This window comes from Marmota flaviventris, chromosome 12, assembly GCF_047511675.1.
Source record: "Marmota flaviventris isolate mMarFla1 chromosome 12, mMarFla1.hap1, whole genome shotgun sequence".
Taxonomy (NCBI): domain Eukaryota; kingdom Metazoa; phylum Chordata; class Mammalia; order Rodentia; family Sciuridae; genus Marmota; species Marmota flaviventris.
The window spans coordinates 102,991,276-103,014,780 of record NC_092509.1 but is presented as its reverse complement, the minus strand read 5'-3'; the positions used below and the strand labels follow the sequence as shown (position 1 = coordinate 103,014,780).

Genomic DNA, 23,505 nt, shown 5'->3' with positions numbered 1-23,505 from the left:
TTATGGTGAGAACATTTAAAATCTGTTTTATCCATTTTTGAGTGTATATTAAATGGTAACCATAGTCATCATGTTGTATAATAGATGTCTGGAACTTATTCCTCATAGCTGGTATTCTGTGTCCTCTGACCTACATCTTCCTAACCCTTGCCCCATAAGGCACCTAGTAGCCGTCATTCTAATTACTACTTCTATGAGTTCAACTTTTTTGGATTCTACATATAAGTTAGACCATGCAGTATTTGCCTGTCTGAGCCTGGTTTATTTCAGTTTACATAGTGTCCATGTCATTGCAAATAATGGGATCTTCTTCTTTTTAAGTCTGAATAGTATTACATTTTGTGTGTGTGTGTGTGTGTGTGTGTGTGTGTGTGTGTGTGTGAGAGAGAGAGAGAGAGAGAGAGAGAGAGAGAGAGAGAGAGAGATCTTTATCCATTCATCTGTTTAAGGACATTTAGGTTAATTCCATAATTTGACTATTGGGAATAGTGTTGCAATGAATGAAGTTCAGATATCTCACAAACATACTGATTTCATTTTCTTTGGATACATACCCATTATTAGGTTTGCTTAATCATATGGTAGTCAGATTTTCAATATTTTGAGGAACCTCCATACTGTTTTCCATAATGGCTGTACAAAATTACATTTCCAACCCAGTGTGTAAGAGTCCCCTTTACTTCACATCCTTGCCAACACTTGTTATCACTCATCTTTTATTACCCCTTCTAACAGGTGTGAGGCAATATCAGATGTATGGTTTGCAGATATTTTCTCCAGTTTCAGAGATTGTCTCTTTGTTCTATTAATTGTTTCCTTTGCTGTCAGAAATTTTTTAGTTTAATACTAAAAAATTTGCCTCTTTTTGCTTTTGTTGCTCATACTTTTGTTGCCTGGTGGTGGTAATAATAAAAATGATTTTTCCTCCAATGTTTTCTTGTAGTAGTTTTATAGTTTCAAGTATTATACTTAAATCTGTAATACACTTTGCATTGATTTTCTAATATATTGTGAGATAAGGGTCTACATTCATTCTTCTGAATATAGATGTTCAGTTTCTCCATTGTTACTTATCAACGAGTCTGATATTTTCCCATGTGTCTTCATGGATTTATTTCTTGGATCTCTATACTTGTTACCCTGGTCTATGTGTCTAACAGCATGATTACTAGAGCTTTGTAGTGTAATTTAAGATCAGGTAGTTTGATACCTCCTTCTTGTTCTTTTTGGTCAAGATGTGGTTACATAAAAATTTAGGGTTGTTTTTGCTATTTTTGTGAAAAATGTCATGGGTCTTTCATGGGGAGTGCTTGAATTTATAGTTTACTTTGGGTAGAATGGACATTTTAATAAAATTAATGATTTCAATCCAAGAATGTGGGATATCTTTCTATTTAATTGTGTCCCTTTCAATTTCTTTCATCAGTGTTATGGTTTCAGTGTGCAGATTTTCTATCTGCTTACTTAAATTTATTACTAATCATTTTTTCTGTTATAAGTTGGATTGTTTTCTCGGTTTTTTTTTTTAGATAGTTCATTGTTCATGTACAGAAAATTTATTGATTTTGTATCTGGAAATTTTACTGAATTCACCTATTAGTTCTAAAAGTTTGGAGGTAATTTTTAAGGTTTTCTACATATAAGATCATGTTATCTGAAAACAGAGTCAATTTAAAGTTCTCCCTTTCTTATTTGAATATCTTTTGCTGTTTTACCTTGCCAAAGTACTCTGAATACGATTTCCAATATTATATTGAATAAAACTGGTAAGAGTGGGCATTCTTTTTTTGTTTCTGATCTTAGAAGAAAAGTCTTAAGTTTTCACTATTGAGTATGACGTTAGCCATGGGTTTGCCACACATAGTCTTTTTAATGTTGAGGTACATTTATTCCTACCTAATTTGTTAGGAATATAATTGATAACATTAATTCTGCAAAGAAATAAAATAATAAGAGAATTGAGAATAGGCCACTTGAGATGTCATAGATCAACTTAATATTTTCAGTTTGGTGGTAGAGGTTAAACATGAGCTCCATGTATAATTAAAAGACAAAGTGCAAGCAAAGAATACATGATTGGAAAAGTCCAACTTCCTATTGCTAGAGTTGGTAGCAGGATTAAATAAAGATTTTTTTTTCAAAATAGAAAAATCTAAACATATTTGAAGGTCCAGGGAAAAGGTTGGGTATAGAGGAAAGTTAAAGATGTCACAAAGCCTGTGAAGATTCAGGAAGTGAGATTTCTGGGTAGAGTTAGAAGGAATGCTCAGGTGAGCAAGAAGACTCACTTGGAAAAGGCTTAAGAACCAAAGCCAGTCCTACTCAGTGCAATCTCCCACCCCTCCACCAACATGCTAGTCTACAGTAACTCTTGAAAAGCCTTGTAAGACAGTTTCATGATGGATCAATGTTTAGATTTTTAGATCCTAAATTTATCATCAAAGGGTAATATCTAGAGCTATATTTATTTCCATGACATACACGTTTTAGGGAAAAATTTGTCTAGGTGACTTATCAATCTGTCAGATTTGTAAGCATTGTAACCTTACATTTTGGGATGAGAAAAATGAGTGATAAGTCTCTTCTTGCCATTGAGATTTTTGGTTAAGTCATTATTCTACACACAAAGTTAGATATTATAGTCTCCATGTTGGAGAGATGTGGTTAGTCACTGTTTCAGAAGGCAGGATGTGGGGAAGTGATTGCTGCCTTCTATTATTGGGATATGAAAAGAAAACCGCTATAGTCTGGAAGTATCCTCCAAAAATTAGATTTTGAAAACCTAATCCCAATGCAAGTATTGGGAGGTGGGGCCTTTTGGGGGATGTTCAAGTCATGAAGACTCTGCTCTCATGGATGCATTGGCCACAGTGAAAAGGACCTGTGGGGTGGGTTTACTCTTGTGCCCTTCCACCTTCTGCCATGAGGATCCAGCAAGGCCCCACACCAGGTGCCAGCACTTAGATCTTAGTCTTCCCAAACCCAAGGCTGTGAGAAATTTCTGTTCTTTAAAAATTACCCACTCTGTGGGTACTCAGTTATGGCAATGCAAACAGACTATGACAACAACTTAGAAAGTGAATTCTGGCAAGTGTAAATGCTCTTCATTCCTATGAAAAGAGGAAGTCATATGCAATAAATGGGTATGGAATTCAGAATCTGAATTTAAATGAGTCAGCCTTTTCCTTTCATCATTTGCAGCCAACAAATTGGAAAGTTCTCAGGCCATTATCTTCCACTAGGTCATTATCAATTTTCCTTCAAAAAAGCAAGATCTCTTATAGGCGTTGGCAAGGAAAGTAAGCCACTTAGTTCTTCTTCCTTGTACCACCAACTGAACAATACCAAAGCCAGCAATAGGACTTTTTTTATACCCTTCAACAGATTATAAAGTACTAAATACCCTCTAAGAGCCCATCCCAAACTTTTTCCAAACCCCATGTAATTCTTCCAGTTCTGCTAAGGAAAAGTAGAGAACAAACCTATGCCCTATGTAGGTCTTGTAGGTCATAGGCAAAGGAAATTGGAAAGGAAACATATTTGCAAATGATAGAAAATAAAACTCACCTAGAAGATTCACTCAATATCCTCAACATACACATTGAATTAAGACCAACAATGTGAAATTTAACTAGCATAAAGATACATCCCTATATCTAGGTTAATATCATGATTAAATACGTATAAAATAGGGATGACCTGAAAAAAAGATCTGAATGTTTCAGTGGACCACAAGTTTAAGATGAACTATCATAGCTACCAATGACATCAACTGCCATTTTAGGCATACTGAGGAAGAATAGTGTTTTCATCAAGGAACAACTTATCTTCCTGAACGCTTTTTAGATCAGCCCCATTCTAAAGTGTTTTATTCCAGTTTGAATAAAACTGGACTGTGAACAGGATCAGGGCAGCCATGATCACATTTACATATCAAATTTATAGTATGCAGTACTCTGACACTTGATATTGATTCTGACCCCTGTAATTATCTATGATATAAATACTATTATGTGCATTTTTATGAATGGCAATGTGAAATTGAGAGGCGAAAGTGCTTGGAGAAAGTAGCATGGTTAACAGGTGCAAAACCAGATCATTGATCCTCCACTTCTGCTCTTTCATTGGCACCATATTGTCACAGCTGTGGAGACATTCAGTGATTCATGCTAGCACTCTTCAAACACAGAAGGACTATTACATGAGAAAGAACTTAGACTTATTCTGTATAGATCACTGTTAAGAGAAGCAAATATCAGCAAAGACTGAATACCTGGCATTGAAATAGTAAAAAGCTAAAAGAAAGTGAGACAAAATTAATAGAACTAAAAGGTGTCAGTAGATTAAATTGTATTTCCTAATAAATCTTGAATTTTTTAAAAGCTCCAGAGAAAATTCTTAATAACAATTTCCGCAAAAATTTTCCTTTACTCAGTTTTTCTATAAACCTCTTATTTTCTTTGTGAAAGCGGAAGTGAAAAATGAGAGGGAGGGTGCACTAACTACTGTGGAAAGGGAACCACTGATAATGCCATCTGCCTAAAAGCTTTAGGACTGCATCATCAAAACCTTTCATGGAACCTATCAATTATTTCACTCCATGTGAAGGAAGGCAGGAAATAAAGGATGAGAGCCCAGTATTTTTCTAAGACTAGATGTAGTGATGCTATAGCCTTCCACACTTCTAAAGCTTATTCTGATCCTTTAAAATGTCATATAAAATGTAGGCCAATGTTTGCTTTCTCTACTCAGTCCCAACAGTGGAGAATGTCAGGACACAGAGAAATCACTGAACTAGCAGTCAGAAACTATTCTTCTAATCCAGCTCTACTAAGTACTGTGTTGGGTAAGCTGGCACTAAGGTTTACCTTGGACAATGGGGCTCTAGAAACCTGCTACACCTTACATAGAAGTTATAAGCAGGCATTGTGTACCACTAACTAAATACATATGTTTTAACATCAGCTAGATCTGGTTTTAAGCAATTCCCTGCCACTTGGAAGATGTCTTACCTTGAGTACTTTATTAAATTCCTCTAACTTCAGTTTCTTTGTGTGCTATTGTGTATTTTAAAATGCACATGATTATTACATAAATTACTAATAAAATGAAGTCATAATCCCTATATTTTGGAGAACGGAGATTTAAAAAACCTTGGAGTCATATGGAATTCAATATATTATAATTGGAAGAGTGAGAATGAGTGGATCAACAGAGATGAGAAACTATCAAAAAGAAATACCTTACACTGCAATAGCATCTCGCCCAGATATGTCAATGAAGAAGGGCATGTATCCAAAAAGGGCATCCAAAAGAAGAGAGATTTGGCATATAACCAAGACAATTTAAAAACTGTGGCATAAACCTCCTAAAATAGAGCCATAGTAGCTGGAGGCCAGAGTGAATTTAAGTTTCTAAGAGAAGAAACAGTCTGAAGTAAGAGAAGGGACTGCTTATTTGTGTTTGTGTCTTTTTTAAAATTGGTTCTTTTTGGTTATATGTGACAGTAGAATCCTTTTGATATAATTATATAAGCATGCAATCTTATTCTAGTTTAGATTCCCATTCTTGAGGATATACATGACAGTGGGATTCACTGTGGTGTTTTTATATATGTACACAGGAAATTATGTCAGATTCATTTCATTGTCTTTTCTTTTCCTATCCTTCCCTCTATTCCCCTTTGTCCAATCTACTGAATATCTCCTCCCACCCCTTATTGTGGGTTAGCTTCCACATATCAGTGAAAACATTTGACCTTTGGTTTCTTGGGTTTGGTCTATTTCACTTAGCATTATAGTCTCCAGATTCATCCATTTTCTGTCAAAAGTCATTCTTGTTAATGGCTGAGTAATACTGTGTGTGTGTGTGTGTGTATCACAATATTTTTTATCCATTCATCTGTTGAAGGGCGCCTAGGTTGGCTCCATAGATTAGCTATTGCGAACTGTGCCACTATAAGCATTGATGCGGCTATATCACTGCAGTATGATGATTTAAAATCCTTTGGATGTATACTGAGTAGTGGAATAGCTGGGCCAAATGGCAGTTCCATTCTTAGTTTTTAAAGAAATCTCCATACTGCTTTCCAGAATGGTTGCACCAATTTGCAGTCTTACCAACAGTGTTTGAGTTTACCCTTTTCCCCACATCCTCGCCAACATTTATTGTTACTTGTATTCTTTTTTTTAAATAACTTTATTTATTTTTTTATATGGTACTAATGATCAAACCCAGAGTGCCTCACATATGCTAGACAAATGCCCTACCACTGAACCACAACCCCAGCCCATTATTTGTATTCTTGATACTGTTTATAGCAACTTTATTTTAAAAGAACTCCAAATTAGAACACTCCAAATTTCTCAACAGCTAAGTGTTTTTGTTTTATGCTTATTATTTTGAGATTTATTTGTTCTTGGGAAGGACAGAGAATAAGAGATAGATGTTAAATAAATATCTCTTAACTTGGGGATTGACAAAGCTCAAAAATTTGAAAATGAACCCAAGTCGTTAATAAACGTAAAAAGAATGGCAGTCATCTACTTAGTGTCTACAATGTATCAGGAACTTTACATATAATTGCTGGTATTTTTAGCATAGTTTAAACATATTCCTCTAGTAAATGTTAATTTATTTAACTCCAACTTATGTTTCATACACTCAATAAACAACAGTAAACAAAACAAACATGAGAATGAGCCTCAGAAAGGGAAAAATATTTGTCCAAGATCCAAGATCCATGATCCATGATTCATTGTAAAACTGGGATTCAAAAGTAAGTTTGCTGAGCTACAAAGGTAGAGGCAGAGTAACCAGTTATGATACTATTGAAATAATTTTTATGATAGACAGGAGCTATAGCAGAAAAGAAGTCAGATTCTCTTTAAAAATCTAAGCAATATGATTTCCTAACAGATTAGATGGATAAAAGAGAAGAATATAAAGAATGATTCCATGACCCAGAGGTTGGGGGCTCAAGCAATACAATGGAAATGAGGAGGGTTTCATTTGACCTGCATTAAGAGATCCATTTTGGACATATGGAGTTTGAGATATCTATTATTCCTCCATGTGAAATTCTTGAGTAGTCAGTTGGATTTACCACTCTGAAGCAAAAACAAGCAAATTGGGTTAGAGAGAAATATTTGGGAGTTAACAGTATATGGATAGATAATGTGATGTTGATTATGGTGAGGATCACATGCTGTAGATTGCCAATGTTCAAGTGGCAAATTTGCCATTAGGTTATGAAAATTGAAGGACCTGATTTTTATTCAGACTCACAAAGAAGCTAGAAGGCCATTTGCTTTTGTGAAGAGAGACAGGTGATTGAAGTCTCGTGGGCAGCACCAACTGTGGGCTTTTGGTTATGTTTTGCTTACTTGTTTAGAAGCTCTGACTCTTTAAATACTTGGAGAAATGTTCAGCTAAGATTCAGTTGAATCCATAAAGCCACAGCTCTTAAATTGTGTTCATAAAAATAATCTATGGGTCAAAGCTGTTAAAAATTTGGTTTTCATGCCTCCCTACTGGAAATATTTATTAAGTGGACTACGGATGAATCCTAGGAATCACTTTTATTTATTTATTTAGTTTTTAGTTCTAGTCGGACACAATACCTTTCTTTTTATTTATTTATGTATATGTGGTGCTGAGGATCGAACCCAGGGCCTTGCACTTGCTAGGCCAGTGCTGTACCGCTGAGCCACAACCCCAGCCCTCACCTTTTTTTTTTTCTCCAAGTATCCTGGGTGAATCTGATGCAGAACCCATGGACTTCACTTTGAAACTCTGCCATTGACCACTGAATAAATTGTTTGCCTTAGGATATCATAAAGACAGTAGCTTCTTTGTATATCTGTCCAATGAGCTTAAAACAGATAGGATTTGTCATGATTTAGTAAGGTAATATAGGGTAGCCACTTTCCTTCAGTGCAAGGAGCTTGTAAGTTTTCTTTCATTGACTACATTAAAAATGTCCTTGGGAATAGGTTTTGATGAAGAAAGAGACCAATTGAGAATAGTAGGTGAGGGGATAGGAAATAGTAAAGAAAAGATCAGAGATTTCCTCTTTAGATTCTGTTATCCTGAGTGCACAAGATAACACTATGTTAACACTAACACTCAAATTTATGATTCTTTATTTGTTCACTCAACAAACTAGAAGGACTCTGAGCCAGGCACTATTAGACCCTGGATTCTATGTTATCAGATTCCTTTCAGAGACTAGATGGTCAGTCAGGCAGTACAACCAAAAGGCAAGGAGGGAAGATAAGAATTTCTTTGTGTCTTCCACTCCAAGAACTAAGACTGTCAAGTTCACCTATGAATGAAGGATCCAACTCAGACTCTGTGTTGAGGCTCTAGAACAGGGATTTACTGTGACTGCAATATCCCCCAGATAACCACCAAACCAGGTGGGAACAATCACCTTCAACAAATGAACTCAGAGATTCCCATTCTCATTGGGATATTGGAAAGAAAAGGAAGTTGCTTTAATCCCCATGTCCCTTTTAGACACAAGGGTAAAACTAAATGTTAAAGTAGGATTTTTCTGACTCAGTTTTAACTGGCACAATATTAGTATCTTCATACCAAAGTGAGATTAAGACAATATACTCTGAAATATACAGAATTTATAAAAGGGATCAAAGTAATCTCCTCCAATTCCCACTTTTAGACACTTTTACAGCCATAATGTGGAAAAGCAGAGCTTGATGACAGCATTTGTAGATAACTGTGCTTACGTTGTGAATCTTCATCCACTACCTTGGCAGCAATAGAACTTTCTAAATTCACATCTCTTAAGGACAAAAGGGAACTTCTTAGAGAACTTTGAAATACGTTTATTGATTCATATATACAAAGAATTGGTACCTGACTCCTACCCAAGAAAGCAAAAACTACAGTGGGCTACAATCTTTCCCCAGAAATCTGTTTCTCTGGAGGAGAAAAGCCAGTGGTCAGTAGTGGAGACAGGAGGCTGTTTCTACAATGAGTTGGGCACAAGCTCTTTGAGCTTGTGTGGGCAAAGCATGTTTTCCAGTCTCCCATGAGTAGATATGCAACTCACAGGAGACTCCTAGAGTTATAGAATGCGTATTCTTTCAGAGCAAGCAACGAGTATGTGCCAGGCATCATTTACAGCTTCTGTGTGAAGAGGAATTCTCAAACTGCTGACCTATCAGTCAATCTTGTTTACTTCTCTTCTCTAATAAAAAATGTGCTCCCATTGAATTTCCTAAATGGAATTCCCTCAGTGGGACAGAGCAAGGCAGCAATTTTATTTCCAAGATGCAGATAGACTTCACCTAAGGAGTTTGCTCTAACAAATGTACAAGACTTTCACTTTTTAATCCATTGCCATTTTCAGAAGCAGAGGCTTAATCCACAGTACTATAACACACCCTGGGCCAGCTTTGAATGAGGCAAGATGGAAGGCAAAAGAACAATTAGTGTGAGATGGGTCAGGACTGGCTTCCGTGGTAAGCAGGGTGGAGTGGCTGAGGTGGGAGGAAGTCAGAGAATGAAGGTGCCTGACTAAGTCATCAGGAATGGGAACAAACTGTAACCCAATCTAATTACACCTAGCTTTCACTTTTGCCTATAACTTGCCAAGAAGTCTTACATGGGCAAGGATTTCCCTGATGTAACTATGTTTTTTAGATCACCAACTCTAATTATCCAAGTATCAATCAGCTGCAGTCCAGGTACTATTATGCATTTGATTATAGTTTTAAAATGCAGATGAGGAAAATAGAAGACATTAAAAACAAAGGCTGAAATGAAAACACCAAGAAAATTAAGAAATCATCTGTTGGTAGCCATCCTTCTGCCTGAAGTGAAGAAAACTGTTTTCTGTGAGAAATCACTGTTGCTTTGAGTTTTTGCTTGAAAGTGCAACAATTCCACTCTCTCCTTGCCTTCCTTGATTGATCTAGGACTGAGGCAGGGACAGAGAAGAGTTTTTGGATCCTGTAGTGTAAATACTACCACCATAGCCAATTCAGAAATGGCCATACTTAATAACCAGAGTGCAAAGGTCCTGAAAATTTAAAAATAAGCTCTCATGAGCTGGTGCCAGCCCACTCTAGTACACTACTGCTTATAATATACCAGAAATTGATAATTGATATAAAGTTTCTACAAATATATGTGATAAACCTTTAATTTCCTGAGAAAATATGCAATACAAAGGCCTTTGTTTCCAAGTATTTGGTCTCACAGCTGCTCAGCAGATATTAATTTAAAATAAGAAGAAATAGCTTAGCCTGCCCCAAGAGAAGTTTATGGCACACAATTACAAATATACTTAAATTAGCTTTACATGTAATAACATTAATTAACATAATTTAGCTTTTCACAAATATCCATAAATATTTAAACTTTTAAAATGCAATGTTACATATTTTTTTCAGCAAGACTTATAAAAGCAGCAAACTTTTACAGAGTTTAAAAATTTAAATTGAGTGCTATTTATTATTTTTAGAAGTTAGCACATTTGACCGACATGGACTCTTTGAAGGAAGGAGGTGAACTTGGAGGGAGTGAGCCCCAAGCAGAACCACAGGATTCCCTGCTCCAGGCAAGGAAGGGAGTCAGTTTGCTGGTAAAAGAGAGGTCCATGGAAGCTTCACTTTACCCCGTGCTGAAGGGAAAATATCTTCTGAAAATTATTTTTATAGATATATAATGTGATAGCAGAATTTAGCTTTTCACAAATATCCATAAATATTTAAATTGTCTTAAAATGCAGTGTTACATATCTTTTGACAAGAACCTATAAGCAGTAAGCTTTAATAGAATCTAAATTTTTTTTTAGAAAGTTTTATTTTTAGAAAATTTTTTCCACTGTTTCACACTGTTTGAGTTCTGAAGCTAAAACATCTGTTACAGTGAAAAGCCCAAGTAATTCATCTCTAGTTGAGTCAAGGCAGGATACCTAGGTTGCATCTGCTTCTACATTCTGTTAAAATTTTGCCAAAAATACTTGCTCCATTAACTTCATAGAGTTGCCATGTGGTATATGAAAGCATTTTGCAAACTGAGGAAAACTAGCTCAAAATATGAAATCATACTTAACATAATATAACAACAGAAATACCAATTTCTGGTATTAAATCTATTGATTACTAACGGTGAGTCTTCTAATGGTGAGTCTTAATTTACAATTGACATTATTTAGACACATAAACATTGAAGCTCTAGGTGAAGGTTCAGAAAGACCTCCTTGACCAATTGGTTTTGTAAAGAACCCTGTATTCTGAGTATGATGAAACAAAGGGAAATTCCCATAAACAGTACTATCCATTTCATGCACCTGTATAGTCCCAGTAGTCTCAAGAGTGTTCTGTAACTTCTAGAAACACTGCATCTATAGTAGGGTGTTCTTGCTACAACTGTTGCCAACCCACCAACCTGCCTACTTTCTATTGGGAGACTCTCAGAGATGGATGTAGGGGAAGAATGATAAAGCAGATCAAGAAAACGAGAACAGGCCATGACCCTACACCCTTTTAGCAAACCAGATAAGATTCCCATGGAAATAGGACCTCATTTTTCCACCTAGGGATTCAAGGATTGAAAAAAAAAAAAAACATCTCTTTCAGGGTTTCTGTCCTGTGCCACCTGTATTCATTTTGTCATGGATTATTGAAGTATCTTTGAAGACCCAGTGTCATGGGTAACCAAAAACCTATGGCCCTTTTTTTGAGTCACTTTCAGATGAGCATGAGAGAAAAAAAAAATCTCACATGTAGAGGAGTTTGTTTTGATTTGTATACCCTGACAAACGACAGGCACTGAAGATCTGTCCCCTCCAACCGCCCACCGTCTCTGCATATGCCAGATAGGGTGAGGAAACCAAATCAAATTTCTAGGATTTGAACTGAAGGTTGGCTACTAAGACGATCCCCCAGTAGGTGTTACTTTTTAGAATCTGGTCTTCACTGTTAAATATCAAACCTATTGTGTCTCCAGTGTGCAGTTCATAAGTCCCTCCTACAGTCTGGATTTTAAAGTTGTTTGTTAGAGTCTGTACGGCATCCTTGTTTTTACGTAGCTGCACCTCAAAAGGAGCAACTCCTTTGTAAGTTGTATCAAAAACCACTTGTCCATAAATCAAATACAAGCCATTCTTAAGGATTGTCAGCTTCCAGTCAGATGTCTTATTCATGCAAGAAGGTTCAGGAGGTACCATTTGCCATTTTGAGGGTAATGGTCCTGGAAGAAGGGAGGGAAAAAGGAAGCATATTTATTTTATTATTTTATCCTTTTATATTTTTTAAAAATTTTCTTTTAGTTGTAGATGGACATAATACTTTTATTTTGTTTATTTAATTTATTTATGTGGTGCTGGGGATCGAACCCAGGCCCTCAACCACTGAGCCACAACCCCATCCCCAATGTTTTATCCTTTTCTTGATTAAATTCTTTAATACCTACAGGTTGTTTCTTTATATACTCTATACTAGTCTTCTTCAAACATTATTTTAATATTTTAAAGTAAAAGAAGTTGCAATTCCTAGGTATATCTCTTGCTCAGAGAGCTCTAGGGAAATATATTTGGCATAGAAAAACAAGTTAAGTGGCCCTGCATCTCTTGTCGATTAATGTTAATGGAAGGAAAGACAAAAGGAGGAAGGAAGCGAGAACTGCACACCAGGACTGGGGAGCTCGAGTGGCAATCCATGCTTTCTCCAGGTAAATCCTATTAACTTTGTGTTGCTTTACCAATGACACCTTCCTTAATTAATCCATATAAAATAACACTCTCCTGTCACTCTCTCCCTTTACCCTACTTTGTCTTCTTCATAGAAGCTGTTGGCGTGTAGCATATTAAAAATTAATTGGTATATTGTCTGTCTCATATACTTGAATATAACATCTTTGAGAACAAGTGCTTCTCTATTTTGCTTATTGCTGTATTCTCAACACTCATTTTTCGAGTCAGGGTCTTGCTATCTTGCCTAGGTTAGACTCAAGACTCCTGAGCTCAAATGATTTTATTATGGCTCTTCTCATCAGTGTATACGCATGTGTCATTCAAGACCTACATGGGCTATCATTATCTAAGCTCTCCTACCCCAGCTACTGGTGAATCCATGAGTTTATAAATAGAAATTACTTGACTGTTTAAATATGGGTATTCCTTGTTTAGTACTGTCACCAAGGGACAAAAAAGGTTTCCAGATCCTATCTACATTTTCATAGGTACATATGAGATTTAAATATTTACCTCCTAGTTGGTTTTGAACAGCCATGTGATTTCAGGGCCCTAGGAGGTTCTTTTAAACCCTAAGTGCTTACCTGGCCTGTTCTCTAATTCTCTATAATTTGGGTTATAGAAGACAAAGCCCTGCAGAGTTAACATTTCAACTTAAGTTCTCATTCATGTATAAATGACTAACGTTAAGACATGGAGGACAGGTTCTGGAGGAGAGTGAAAGAGAGGTGATTAGAGCAAGAAACAACCTCCCTGAGCCCCAAGCAAGCTCTTGCTCCTTGACCTGTAATGGCAGGAAGTACTGTCACTATTTCTCCTATTCATTCAGCAATGGGGTCACGGAAGAACTTCCTTAGATCGCTAGAGTTTCTCAACTTTTACCACATGCAGGAGGAATTTCCAACTTAGCATGAATTCCATACCTTTAACTGGCAAAACAAAAATAAGACAGAAAAGCAGGGACAAATAGACAGAAATTTTCTAATCTCTGCAAGCCCAGGAAGCCTGGAGATTTGAGTGATATGGGAATTCGGGGGTTGCAGAGTTAGCAGTGAATTCTCATCTTCTGCTCTCAAATGGAATGGTGTTTGTTTGACCTGAAACCTATAAACACCAAAAATGTATTTACTTGAAGTTTTGTATGTATTCTAAGAAATATTCTAATGCTCCAGGTAATCATTAACTTTAGTGATTTTATTTTCTAACAAATATCAGGTAACTATAAGGGAAAGTAACTCAGAAACTAAGTGAAGAAAGGAAAAGAGCAGAGAAAGTGGCCACTGCCTTAATTCATTCCTCTTCTACACATTTGACACCAGCTGTGTTGTCTCCACGAACCTCCCATGTCATCTCCTGGACATTAGCAATATCTGAAACGTGAGCAGTGCTTTGGGAAGCACTTGTAAAAACCTGAAACGTGTTGTCCTTATCAAAACAGAATTAAAAGTCAATTCCTGTGTCTCAGGGAACACAGGCTTTCTTGAGAGCATCGTTTCGTCTTATATCAAAAACTAAGACCAGTCCAAGGGAGGAATGCAAGGGAGGCTACTCACCAAACTTGGCCTGGCAGAAGTCTGTAGCAGCCTGCTGTGGAAGGAAAAGAGGAATTGGTCAGGATGACAACATATCACTGTTGTCTTGACTGACTGATTTAAAGCTTCAGAATTCTGAAGCAAACCACTTAACCACAGCCATAAAAGGAAAAAAAAATCCCTCCCTCCCTCCACCGTGTCCCACTCTCTGTTTCCCTGGACAGGTGACCAGCTCCATCCTTTCCCTCTCATTACCTAGCTCTCCTTGTGGGTCTTTCACACAAGATTAAGGTCTTATTCCAACTGATGTCTACCCACAAGACCACTACAGATCTCGGCCCTTTCCCTCTGGCTCTAAACGTTTCTTATAAACAGCAATCAGACACCCCAGAGACTGTGCAAGGTGACCTATTAGTACGTGGAGGAAATAATGGAGTTTCTACTTATGTTCATCTTGATTTAAAATAATGGGAAAGTAAGTTCCAAAAATATCTACAACTCTGACTTGATAAAGTCATCCTTGCTCATTGATTATTCATCCTTGATTAGTCAGATAATCACACCTCACACAAGCAACTGCCATAACCTCAGAAATGGGACCAGCAGTTTCCAACTGCTGCCATGTGCTGAAGTTTACATACTAAAAGAGGTCATCAGTTGTGGTTGATTTACAAATACAGATATTTAAATTCTAAATGCTCTAAGACACTTTGTACGAAGACAGTGTTATTACAGCTAAACCAAGGGACCTACCTGATTAGACTTGGCCACCCACTGGCAGAGAAATAGGCAAAAAATGGAAAAAGGTAAAATAATTTTTATGCAGTTTGATCAAACTGGGGAGAAACAACTAGATGGGTCCCACAGAAGCAGTTCCCATTTACAGAAACAAAAGCCAATGACATACTTGTGTACATCTAGCTAGGCCAGAGAATATGTCAGTTTTAGCTCCCTTCGCCTGGTCCTCAGCGTGAGGAGTTTTTATTCTCAGCATGAGGAAGTTTGGGAGCTCTCTGTTTCGATTAGGTACAAGCACGATTTTTTATTTTATTTTTTTTTTTTTGTGCTATCAAAGTTCTTTGGTTTCCTGGTGACAAAAAGACTTGTGACTTTTTTGAACTTAAAAGTTTGGTGCAGGGCTGTGGTTGTGGCTCAGTGGTAGAGCGCTTACCTAGCAGGTGTGAGGCCCTGGGTTCAATACTCAGCACCACATAAAGATAAATAAATAAAATAAAGGTATTGTATAAAAACAAAGATTTATACGTGTTCTGTCTTTAGGATTTCTCTGGCTGCTATGCTGGAAGTGAACTAAAGAGGCAAGGACAAGAGCAGTGAGAACAGAGAAGAAATCATTGTGTTCTTCTTGGCAAGAGAACAAGGGCCACTGACTAGGGAGCCAGGGTGGAGATGGGGAGAAGCTTGGAAGAAAAGGGCTGACTGGGATGCCTGACAGGAACATGGGACAGGGCGTGAGAGAGGCAAGTGTGACACCAGGGTGACGCCAAGGTTCTGGGCCGAAGTGCCAGGAAAGCTAGTTGCTGAGATGGGCACAGTGAATTTAGAGGGGGCCCAGTCAGGAGTTGGTTTGGGAGATGTTACATTCATGATGATTAGTAGGTGTCCAAGAAAGGGGTTGAGTAGTCAGCAGGACATAAGGGGTCCTGGTGATACAAATCTGGGTATCTTCAGCTTGCTGCTGTAAGTTGTGAAGTTGTGTGAGACCGTCAGGTCAGGGAGTGCAGATGGTGATGAACACCAGGACACTGCCGTGTTCAGGGGTCAGAGAATGAGGAACCAGCAGAGGAAACTCTGAAGGAAAGGCAGTGAGTCTGAGAAGAAAGTGTCTTAGGGAGAGGAGTGACCAGCTGCTATCAAATCCTTCTGATAGGTACGAAAATAAAGGGCAGAGAATGGATCGGTGGCTCTAGTAACAGGGCAGTCATTGGAGTTCCTGACAAAAGTAGTTTCTGTGATGTGATGAGGGAAGAAGCTTAATTAGAATAGATTTAAGGATAAACAAGAAAAGAGAAACTGGACCAGTATTGCTCTCCAGGAAAGGGAAGAACTGGGCGGAGCCTGGCTGGTGCCAAGTCAAAGAGGCTGGTGCCAAGTCAGGACAGAAGCAGTATTCAAGGACACAAGAGGTAGACGGGTGGCTATGAGTCTTCTTCCCTCACACTCCTGTTTCCTCTTGAAACCTCAAGGCAAAACTGTCAGCTGAGTGTGAGAATGGGAACAGATGTTTGATGTCTGAAGAGAATCCAAGTCCAGTGGAAAGGATGAATGGACCGGGAAATTTTAGGCTGCTTCTAGAGCAAAACTGAAATCCCAGTTAGCATACATATGTTGGAAATTATAATGAGAACATTTTATTGAGAAGGAAGTAGAGTAGAAAAGTCTGGAAGCCACCGTTCTAAGAAATAAATCACTGGATTCCCTGTCACTGATTTTGTTCTTGTAATTTTTTTCTCCTCATATTGGTGGTCTTAGGAGAGAAGTTGAAATTCAGTTTAGATCAACCCCTGATAGGCATGTAACAGAGCTTCTCTGAACCCAACTTCCTCATCTGGAAAATAATAGCACAAAGCTCATTGAAGTTGTTGTTGGGGTTAAATGAGGTAATTCTAGTGAAGGGCTTTCCCATATAACCTGCTTGAACCTGTTCAATAAATATTAGCTATTTTGGTAATGATGCTGATTATAATGAAGAATTGACAAAAATTTAAGTACTAAATTCCCAACATCATTACAGCTTACAATAGCATTGAAAGCTAAAGAGATCAATTTAATGTTCTTAAGAAGTTTATGATCTTTCAGATGGCTGGGGTGGCACACGCCTGTAATCCCAGTGGTTGGGAGGCTGAGGCAGGAGGATTGCAAGTTCAAAGTCAGCCTCAGCAACTTAGTGAGGCCCTGTCTCTAAATAAAATATAAAAAATGGCCTGGGGATGTGCTCAGTGTTTAAATGCCCCTGGGTTCAATCCCTAGTACCAAAAAAAAAAAAGTTTATAATCTTTCTAGAAAGACATGATTACATACACACAAAGCAATTAGGTAACAATATAAGTATAAATGAGTGCCAAGATACATTCCATAGATCTCATGCCAGGCACCACAGTGTATAAAAAGTATAGAGAAAATTCAAGACCATGGTTCTATGAATTGCCAGAGCCAGAAACTACAGATACTGTATTGCAAGCTGCTTTAATATCTAGATTTTACTATATAGAGCTATAGAAATTGCCACTGTGGTTTTCTGTAATTATTGCCATAAATGAAGTCTAATTGAAAAATTATCAGGTTGGCTGAAAGGTATGGCCTTTGAGGAAGAGATAAATTGGGAAAGAATATCCATATTGTTAAAAGATTTTGTTAAGTTTACATTCATTGTAATCTCACTAATAGTAATGTTGCAAACACTAATCGCCATCTGTTGAGAGCATAGCACTTGTCAAGCTTGTCAGGCACTGTCCTATCTCATTAGTCCTTAAAGCAACTCTGTAAGAATTGGCATGATCCTTTACAAATGAGGCAATGAGGAGACGCCTAATTCAGTAACTAGCCCAAGGTCAGGAGACTGTAAGAGGCAAGGCTTAGATCCAAACCCAGCGTGTCTTATTCAGAACTCCACAGGACTACCTGTGGGGCAGTTTCTATTTATAATTCTGATGATGTTTGAAAGGAGTAAGTACCCACTTATAAAGAAGGGCATGGGACTTCCAGTTTCACTTGTTTTTGCTTAGAGGGATCAGTTGTTCTTGTAACCTTACTTCAGTTTAAGCCTAGACTTAAATAGTTGAGCTCAAAATGGCAAAAACTCAATTCTTTTTTTGAAGCAACCCTAAGCAGATCATCACTTGAGTGCAAGTACAGCTTCCCCTTCTGGAAGTGTCCTTTATTTCACTGTAACAGGGGACTTTACTGAACATTTGGTTTCTTAGAGACAACTTACTTATGTGAGGTTATGTTCTCTGGAGATTGACCACACTCCTTGAGCTCAAGCCTATCCTTTTAGTTAACCATTTAGTTAAATGAATCTTTCAGGAGAGGAAATGATTTGTTTTTTTCTCCCAAGGAAATATCTATTGGTGTAAAATGAGCCAAACTTCCCATCTAACATTTGTAAAAGTGGGGATTTGTATATAAAAATTGAGTGGAGAACAAAATAAAACTTCTGGGTCCATGAGAAGGTGGAAGTGGCTGCCTCACAATGACTCACCGTCTGCCAGCCACTCAGATCTCCTCTCCAAAGAAGTTTATTAATGGCCAAAAGGGAAAGGGAGGTGCAGGCAGGTGGAAAGTGGAGGCTCATCAGAGAAACTAGCCTTCTAAGCATCCTGTCACATTTTCCTAAATTTGAACAAACTCTGGACTATCTTTTCATTGAAAAGCTTCATGTTCTTTAGGAGAGAGGATCTAGAATCATAGCTGAAAAATGTGGATTAACCAAGTTTGATTCTGGCAAGAGGTGTCCTTTGAGAAGGTATTTGCCTCCCATTCTAGTCATGGTGACACCTACATTCAATGTTCTTCAGAGCCATCTGCCTAATAAAACTTGAAGTTTCAGAAGGAAGCCTTTCTAAATGGAAGTTATTGCTATTCTCATCATTCCTCTTCTTCAGAAACCTAAATGCTCAGAGATTCTGGCAATTCTTTTCTTTCTGTTCAAACTTCATTGCTCTAGAAAGTCCACACATATTTTTGATACATCCCTGAGAGAGAAGGTCTGTGATTAGGAGTGCCTCTGATGTAGTAGGACCACATCTTTGAAATCTTCTTGTCAGTACCTTTAGAAAAATGTTTCTGTACTCACACCCCAGCTCTTCCTTAAGAAGGGCATATACCCAAGGTGCAGTCTTCAGATTAAGAAGGGCATATACCCAAGGTGCAGTCTTCAGATGTACCCCCAAATGGGTTCACTCCTGAATTATATAATGTTTCCAATTTTCTTTTTGGTAACAGTCATCAGAGAAAATCTTCTAGTAAAGAAGCTAACTTATCTCCATTCCCATGGACAATCCCATTCTCTGGTCCCACATCTTGCACTGCAGCTCAGTGGGAAATTCCTGATCAGCATCAGGGGCTTCCCAGATAGGCACTTACTTCCTCCTTCTTCCATGAAGCCTTCCTGGATTACTCCAACCCAAAGTCTACACCCACTTTTGAATTACTAAAGCTTTGTGTACATACCGATGTTAGATAAATTATTGATCATTCTATTTTATAGCAAGCAGCAACATTATAATAACAAATCCATTCCCCTACCACTGTTTTTCAGATGAAAAAGCAAAGAACCAGAGAGATTAAATGATTTTCTCAAATTTAAATAGCTGATTATTGAGAGACCTGGAACCAGAATCCATATTTTTTTTACTCCTGGATCAGTGCTATTTCCTCTCTCAAAGACATGCTAACCACATGTAACCTACCTTTTTCTGCCCCTCTATTATCTTCAGGAATCTTTTCCCTCTACAAGATTGTAGCTTGCCTACAATTTCCTGGGGAAAGGCACCATGTTTTATGCCTTTGTTTGTCCTCTCAAGAAGGTATAGCAGAGTTCCAGAAAGGCAAAACATACTCCACAGGCATTTGCCAATCCGTTGACTCAATCAATTATCTTTTACATCTAGCTCAGTTCTGCAGCTAACATTTAGCACTTCCTGATACCTTTGTCTCAAAACACACAAATAAGCTCCAAAAACCATGCCATTATAAGATCAAGATTATATTTACTGTATTTGCACTCACAGGTCTCTTCCTTCCAATTATCTCTACAATACTGAGGAGTAATGAAAATAACTAGACTAACAAACAAGTAAAGGATCCTAATAAACAGTCATCTCAGGTTCTGCTTCCTCCTTACCTTGAGTGGGAGAAAAGGAAGGATTAGTGCACTGAAAGAGCAAACCGTCAGAAGTATTGCTGAGCAGAGGAGCCATCGCTTATAGGACCATCTCTGTGCTCCCTGGGGACCTGGGTAGCTTAAAGGCATGTTCTCCATGTGGCTCAAAATCCTTTTCTGGAGAAATGAGAGCTGTGAAAAGTAGACACTCACAAGTGATGGGTGAAGGATGCAATGTCATGTTTTGTAGCATTATGGTAATTAGAAGTGGGTGTGGGAGGCGGAGTTTTCCTTCTGTCAGTGTTGGAAAACGATACTTCCAGGCTAAGTGCTGACTCTCATTCGGCACCTGGCCAAATACACGCAAGGACTGAAAGGCTTACAGCCAACACAAACACAGGGGGGGAAAAAAAGAAAGAGACGTACAAGGGAAGTTCAGAGGAAAATCTTTCCTGAAGCATGAGGAAGTGTAGTGCTGGCTACAGTGTGCTGTGGTCTATGCCCAGCTGGGGAAGCCTTCCTAATCATTTCCAGTGGAGAAAATTACTTTTATAAGAAGAAATAAAGTTTGAAATAAAAGTTTATAATACGACAGATGTCATGGACAGTGAAGCAGTGTGTTGGGGAACTGGATGCATCATTTAGAAAAATACTCTTAATGAAGTCATCATATAAGCATACCTTATGTACATACAATTTTATTGTCAGGTGCACCTCGATAAAGCTGAACAATATCAAATGTATTACTAGAATTTAATAAAAAATTTATAAACACAACAAACTCAATTTGTCATATTTCACCATTTAAAAACTCTGAAGTGTCAATGCTGGAATCAAATAGAAATCAAGTTATCATATGAAAGGCTATTTTCCTACAATTTGTCACCAGCCTGAACTTAGACTCTGTTTTATAAACAAGTGTGATTTCTTTCTGTCATCAAAATGCTGATTTACTACAAAATTGAGGAAGCCTTCTGTCCTCAGTAGTCTGTCCATCTGTTGAAATGGGGCACCTACTACCTTCTGTACCTCGGAAAGTACACCTGGCATCAGGCCTAGGGGGAACCTGAGCTTTTCCTTCATGTAGACCCTGAGAGCCATGCCTGGTACCACCTAGCTCCTACCTGCTCTGTGGCTTTAGGCTTATTACTAGACTTCTCTAAGCCACAACTTCCTTAACTGTAGAGAAAATTTCTACTTCATAATACTTTTGCAAGAATGAAATAAATGTGAAAAGTTTAGTTTATAAGGAATGTTTCATAAGAATTAATTTATCTTTTCTCCGCCGTCTTTAGAAATGTGTTGATGGTTAATTCCATTATGAAATCCCAGAAAAGAAAGAGAATTCATTATATTTCCCATGGGAAATAATTCAACTGAAATTCACTTAAATGAAAGGAGATAAGATGAAAGGATTTTTTAATATATTTTTTTTAGTTTTCAATGGATCTTTATTTATATGTGATGCTAAGAATCAAACCTAGTACCTCACATGTGCGAGGCAAGCGCTCTACCACTGAGCTATGACCCTAGCCCAAGATGAAAGGATTTCAAAGAAAAAAAAGAGAGAGAAATAAAGATTTTTTTAAAAATTAGAAAAAAAGAGATTTAACATCCTCTTTTTTCAGAGAGGAAGCTAAGAGTAATAGGCATGGAGTGGTGCCTTGAACCACTAACAGGTGGTTAATAATGAAGAGCAGATCCAAGCCCAGGATACTATTTTTGGAACTGAACTATCCTGTTTTGACTTGGCCCTATTTTAGCTTGATAATAAACCATTCCTGAAGAGGATGATCACACAGAGCAGCAGATGTTTTAGGCTCTGTGCTCTGTGCAGTTCAGGGGTGAGTGACAGCCTGGCTCTCCATCAAGGAGGGTGCCTTGACCTCCAGCTCCTGCCTTGTGCCACGCCTGGAGCTGGAGTGCAGACCCTCGGGCTCTGGACTTAAAGGGACCACTGAAAAGGAGAGCCATTTCCTTCTTGCTTTTTTGGTCTGTTTCTTCTCCTGTCCCCTCTCCAAGTTTTAGGTGGAACTGTCCTGCTTACTCACTTCAGTAAACATTTATTCACATGAGGAACCATTGCAGATAAATCCAGTTCCTCCTTCTGTCCTTGATGGAGGTTAGGCTTTGGTATATCTTAATGAATGATTTTAACTTCATTGATAGCATCTGAAGAAAAATGATACTCTTATCTCATGAAGGCTACATTCCAGGCCTCTCCATGAAACAGGGCTTAGAAATGAAGAATCTTCAAGTTAGGACAGGTGACAGTAGGACAGGCTTTTTGAAATTCCACAGTAATGAGTCAGAGTTGGCACCTTTTTGTTATAACCTATGAGGATTGCATGTGATGTCTCAGAGTCCGACAAGAGGTAGATGACCCACAAACTCATTGTGTTTATGGCCTGTCCTGGCTCAGCTCTCTGAGGATGAGATTTTTAAAAACTAAGTCCACCTAGCAAATCAAGTTTGAATATTTACTATCTGCCCACTATTCTACTAAAAGCTTTGGGGGATATAAATTTAAAAAATCACAACTGCTGAGGAATCTGCCAACCAATCATATGATAAACTTACAAACAGGGAGACAGATGCTCAAATTAATACTGCATATAGAGCAAACCTCAGAAAATAGATCTAAAAAATCTAAAATCATAGAGAAAAGGATACTCTTTCTTGAAAGAGTGATAAAATTTGAGGAGTAACTGTTCAGAGGTATAAGCTTCTGTAAAGGTTAAAGATTAAAAATAGAATTTATAAAGTAACAAACCTCCCAGCCTTTTTCCTGTGTATGTGTGTGCGTGTGCGGTGCTCCATATCATGCATGCTAGGCAAACACTCCACCACCGAGCTGTACCCTGAACCTCCTCGTCATTCTTACTCAAGAGCTGCAAATGGGGGAGTTTCTGAACAAAACAGTAAAGAAATTCTTTCTGTATTTTTCTGATTGAAAAAAGAAAAAAAAAAGGATCCAAACTATGTTTAAGAAATTTTAACTGTATTCATAACTGCTTTGAAATCTCAATGAATCAATTATATAGCAACTTGAGTTCAGTTATTGACTAAACCACACTAAATGCATTAGTCACCTACTTTGTGCCAGCTGTGTGCCTTCTAGAACTGTGCACACTCATCACATTTGAACCTCAAGCTGCCCTGGACTGATATCTCTGTCTATAAAAATGATGAAAGTGACACTCAGGAGGGTGAATCATTTGTCCATGGAGGTAGAAGAGGGAATGAACCCTCATCTGTTGCCTCACTTAACATTTCTTCTGCCTCTTATGCTAAAGGGTGTCAAGAAGATCCCTTCTGGAGTATATAGGGTGGGGAGTGTAATAAGGTCTTTGGGAAACTGATACCACTTTCCTCCCAAATCCTGCATTGCTCTGGTCTCACTC

At 37.9% G+C, this 23,505-nt stretch overlaps 1 protein-coding gene across 1 annotated transcript; it reads right to left on the bottom strand.

Annotated features, from left to right (window-relative positions):
• Positions 1-8,890: 8,890 nt before the first annotated feature.
• On the bottom strand, positions 8,891-20,342 carry Tnfsf18 (TNF superfamily member 18). Its single transcript, XM_071600302.1, is given in 4 exon segments — positions 8,891-12,225; positions 14,281-14,314; positions 20,123-20,278; positions 20,280-20,342. Coding segments are annotated over 4 exon segments (600 nt in total). The 3' UTR covers positions 8,891-11,878.
• Between the last annotated feature and the right edge of the window lie 3,163 nt (positions 20,343-23,505).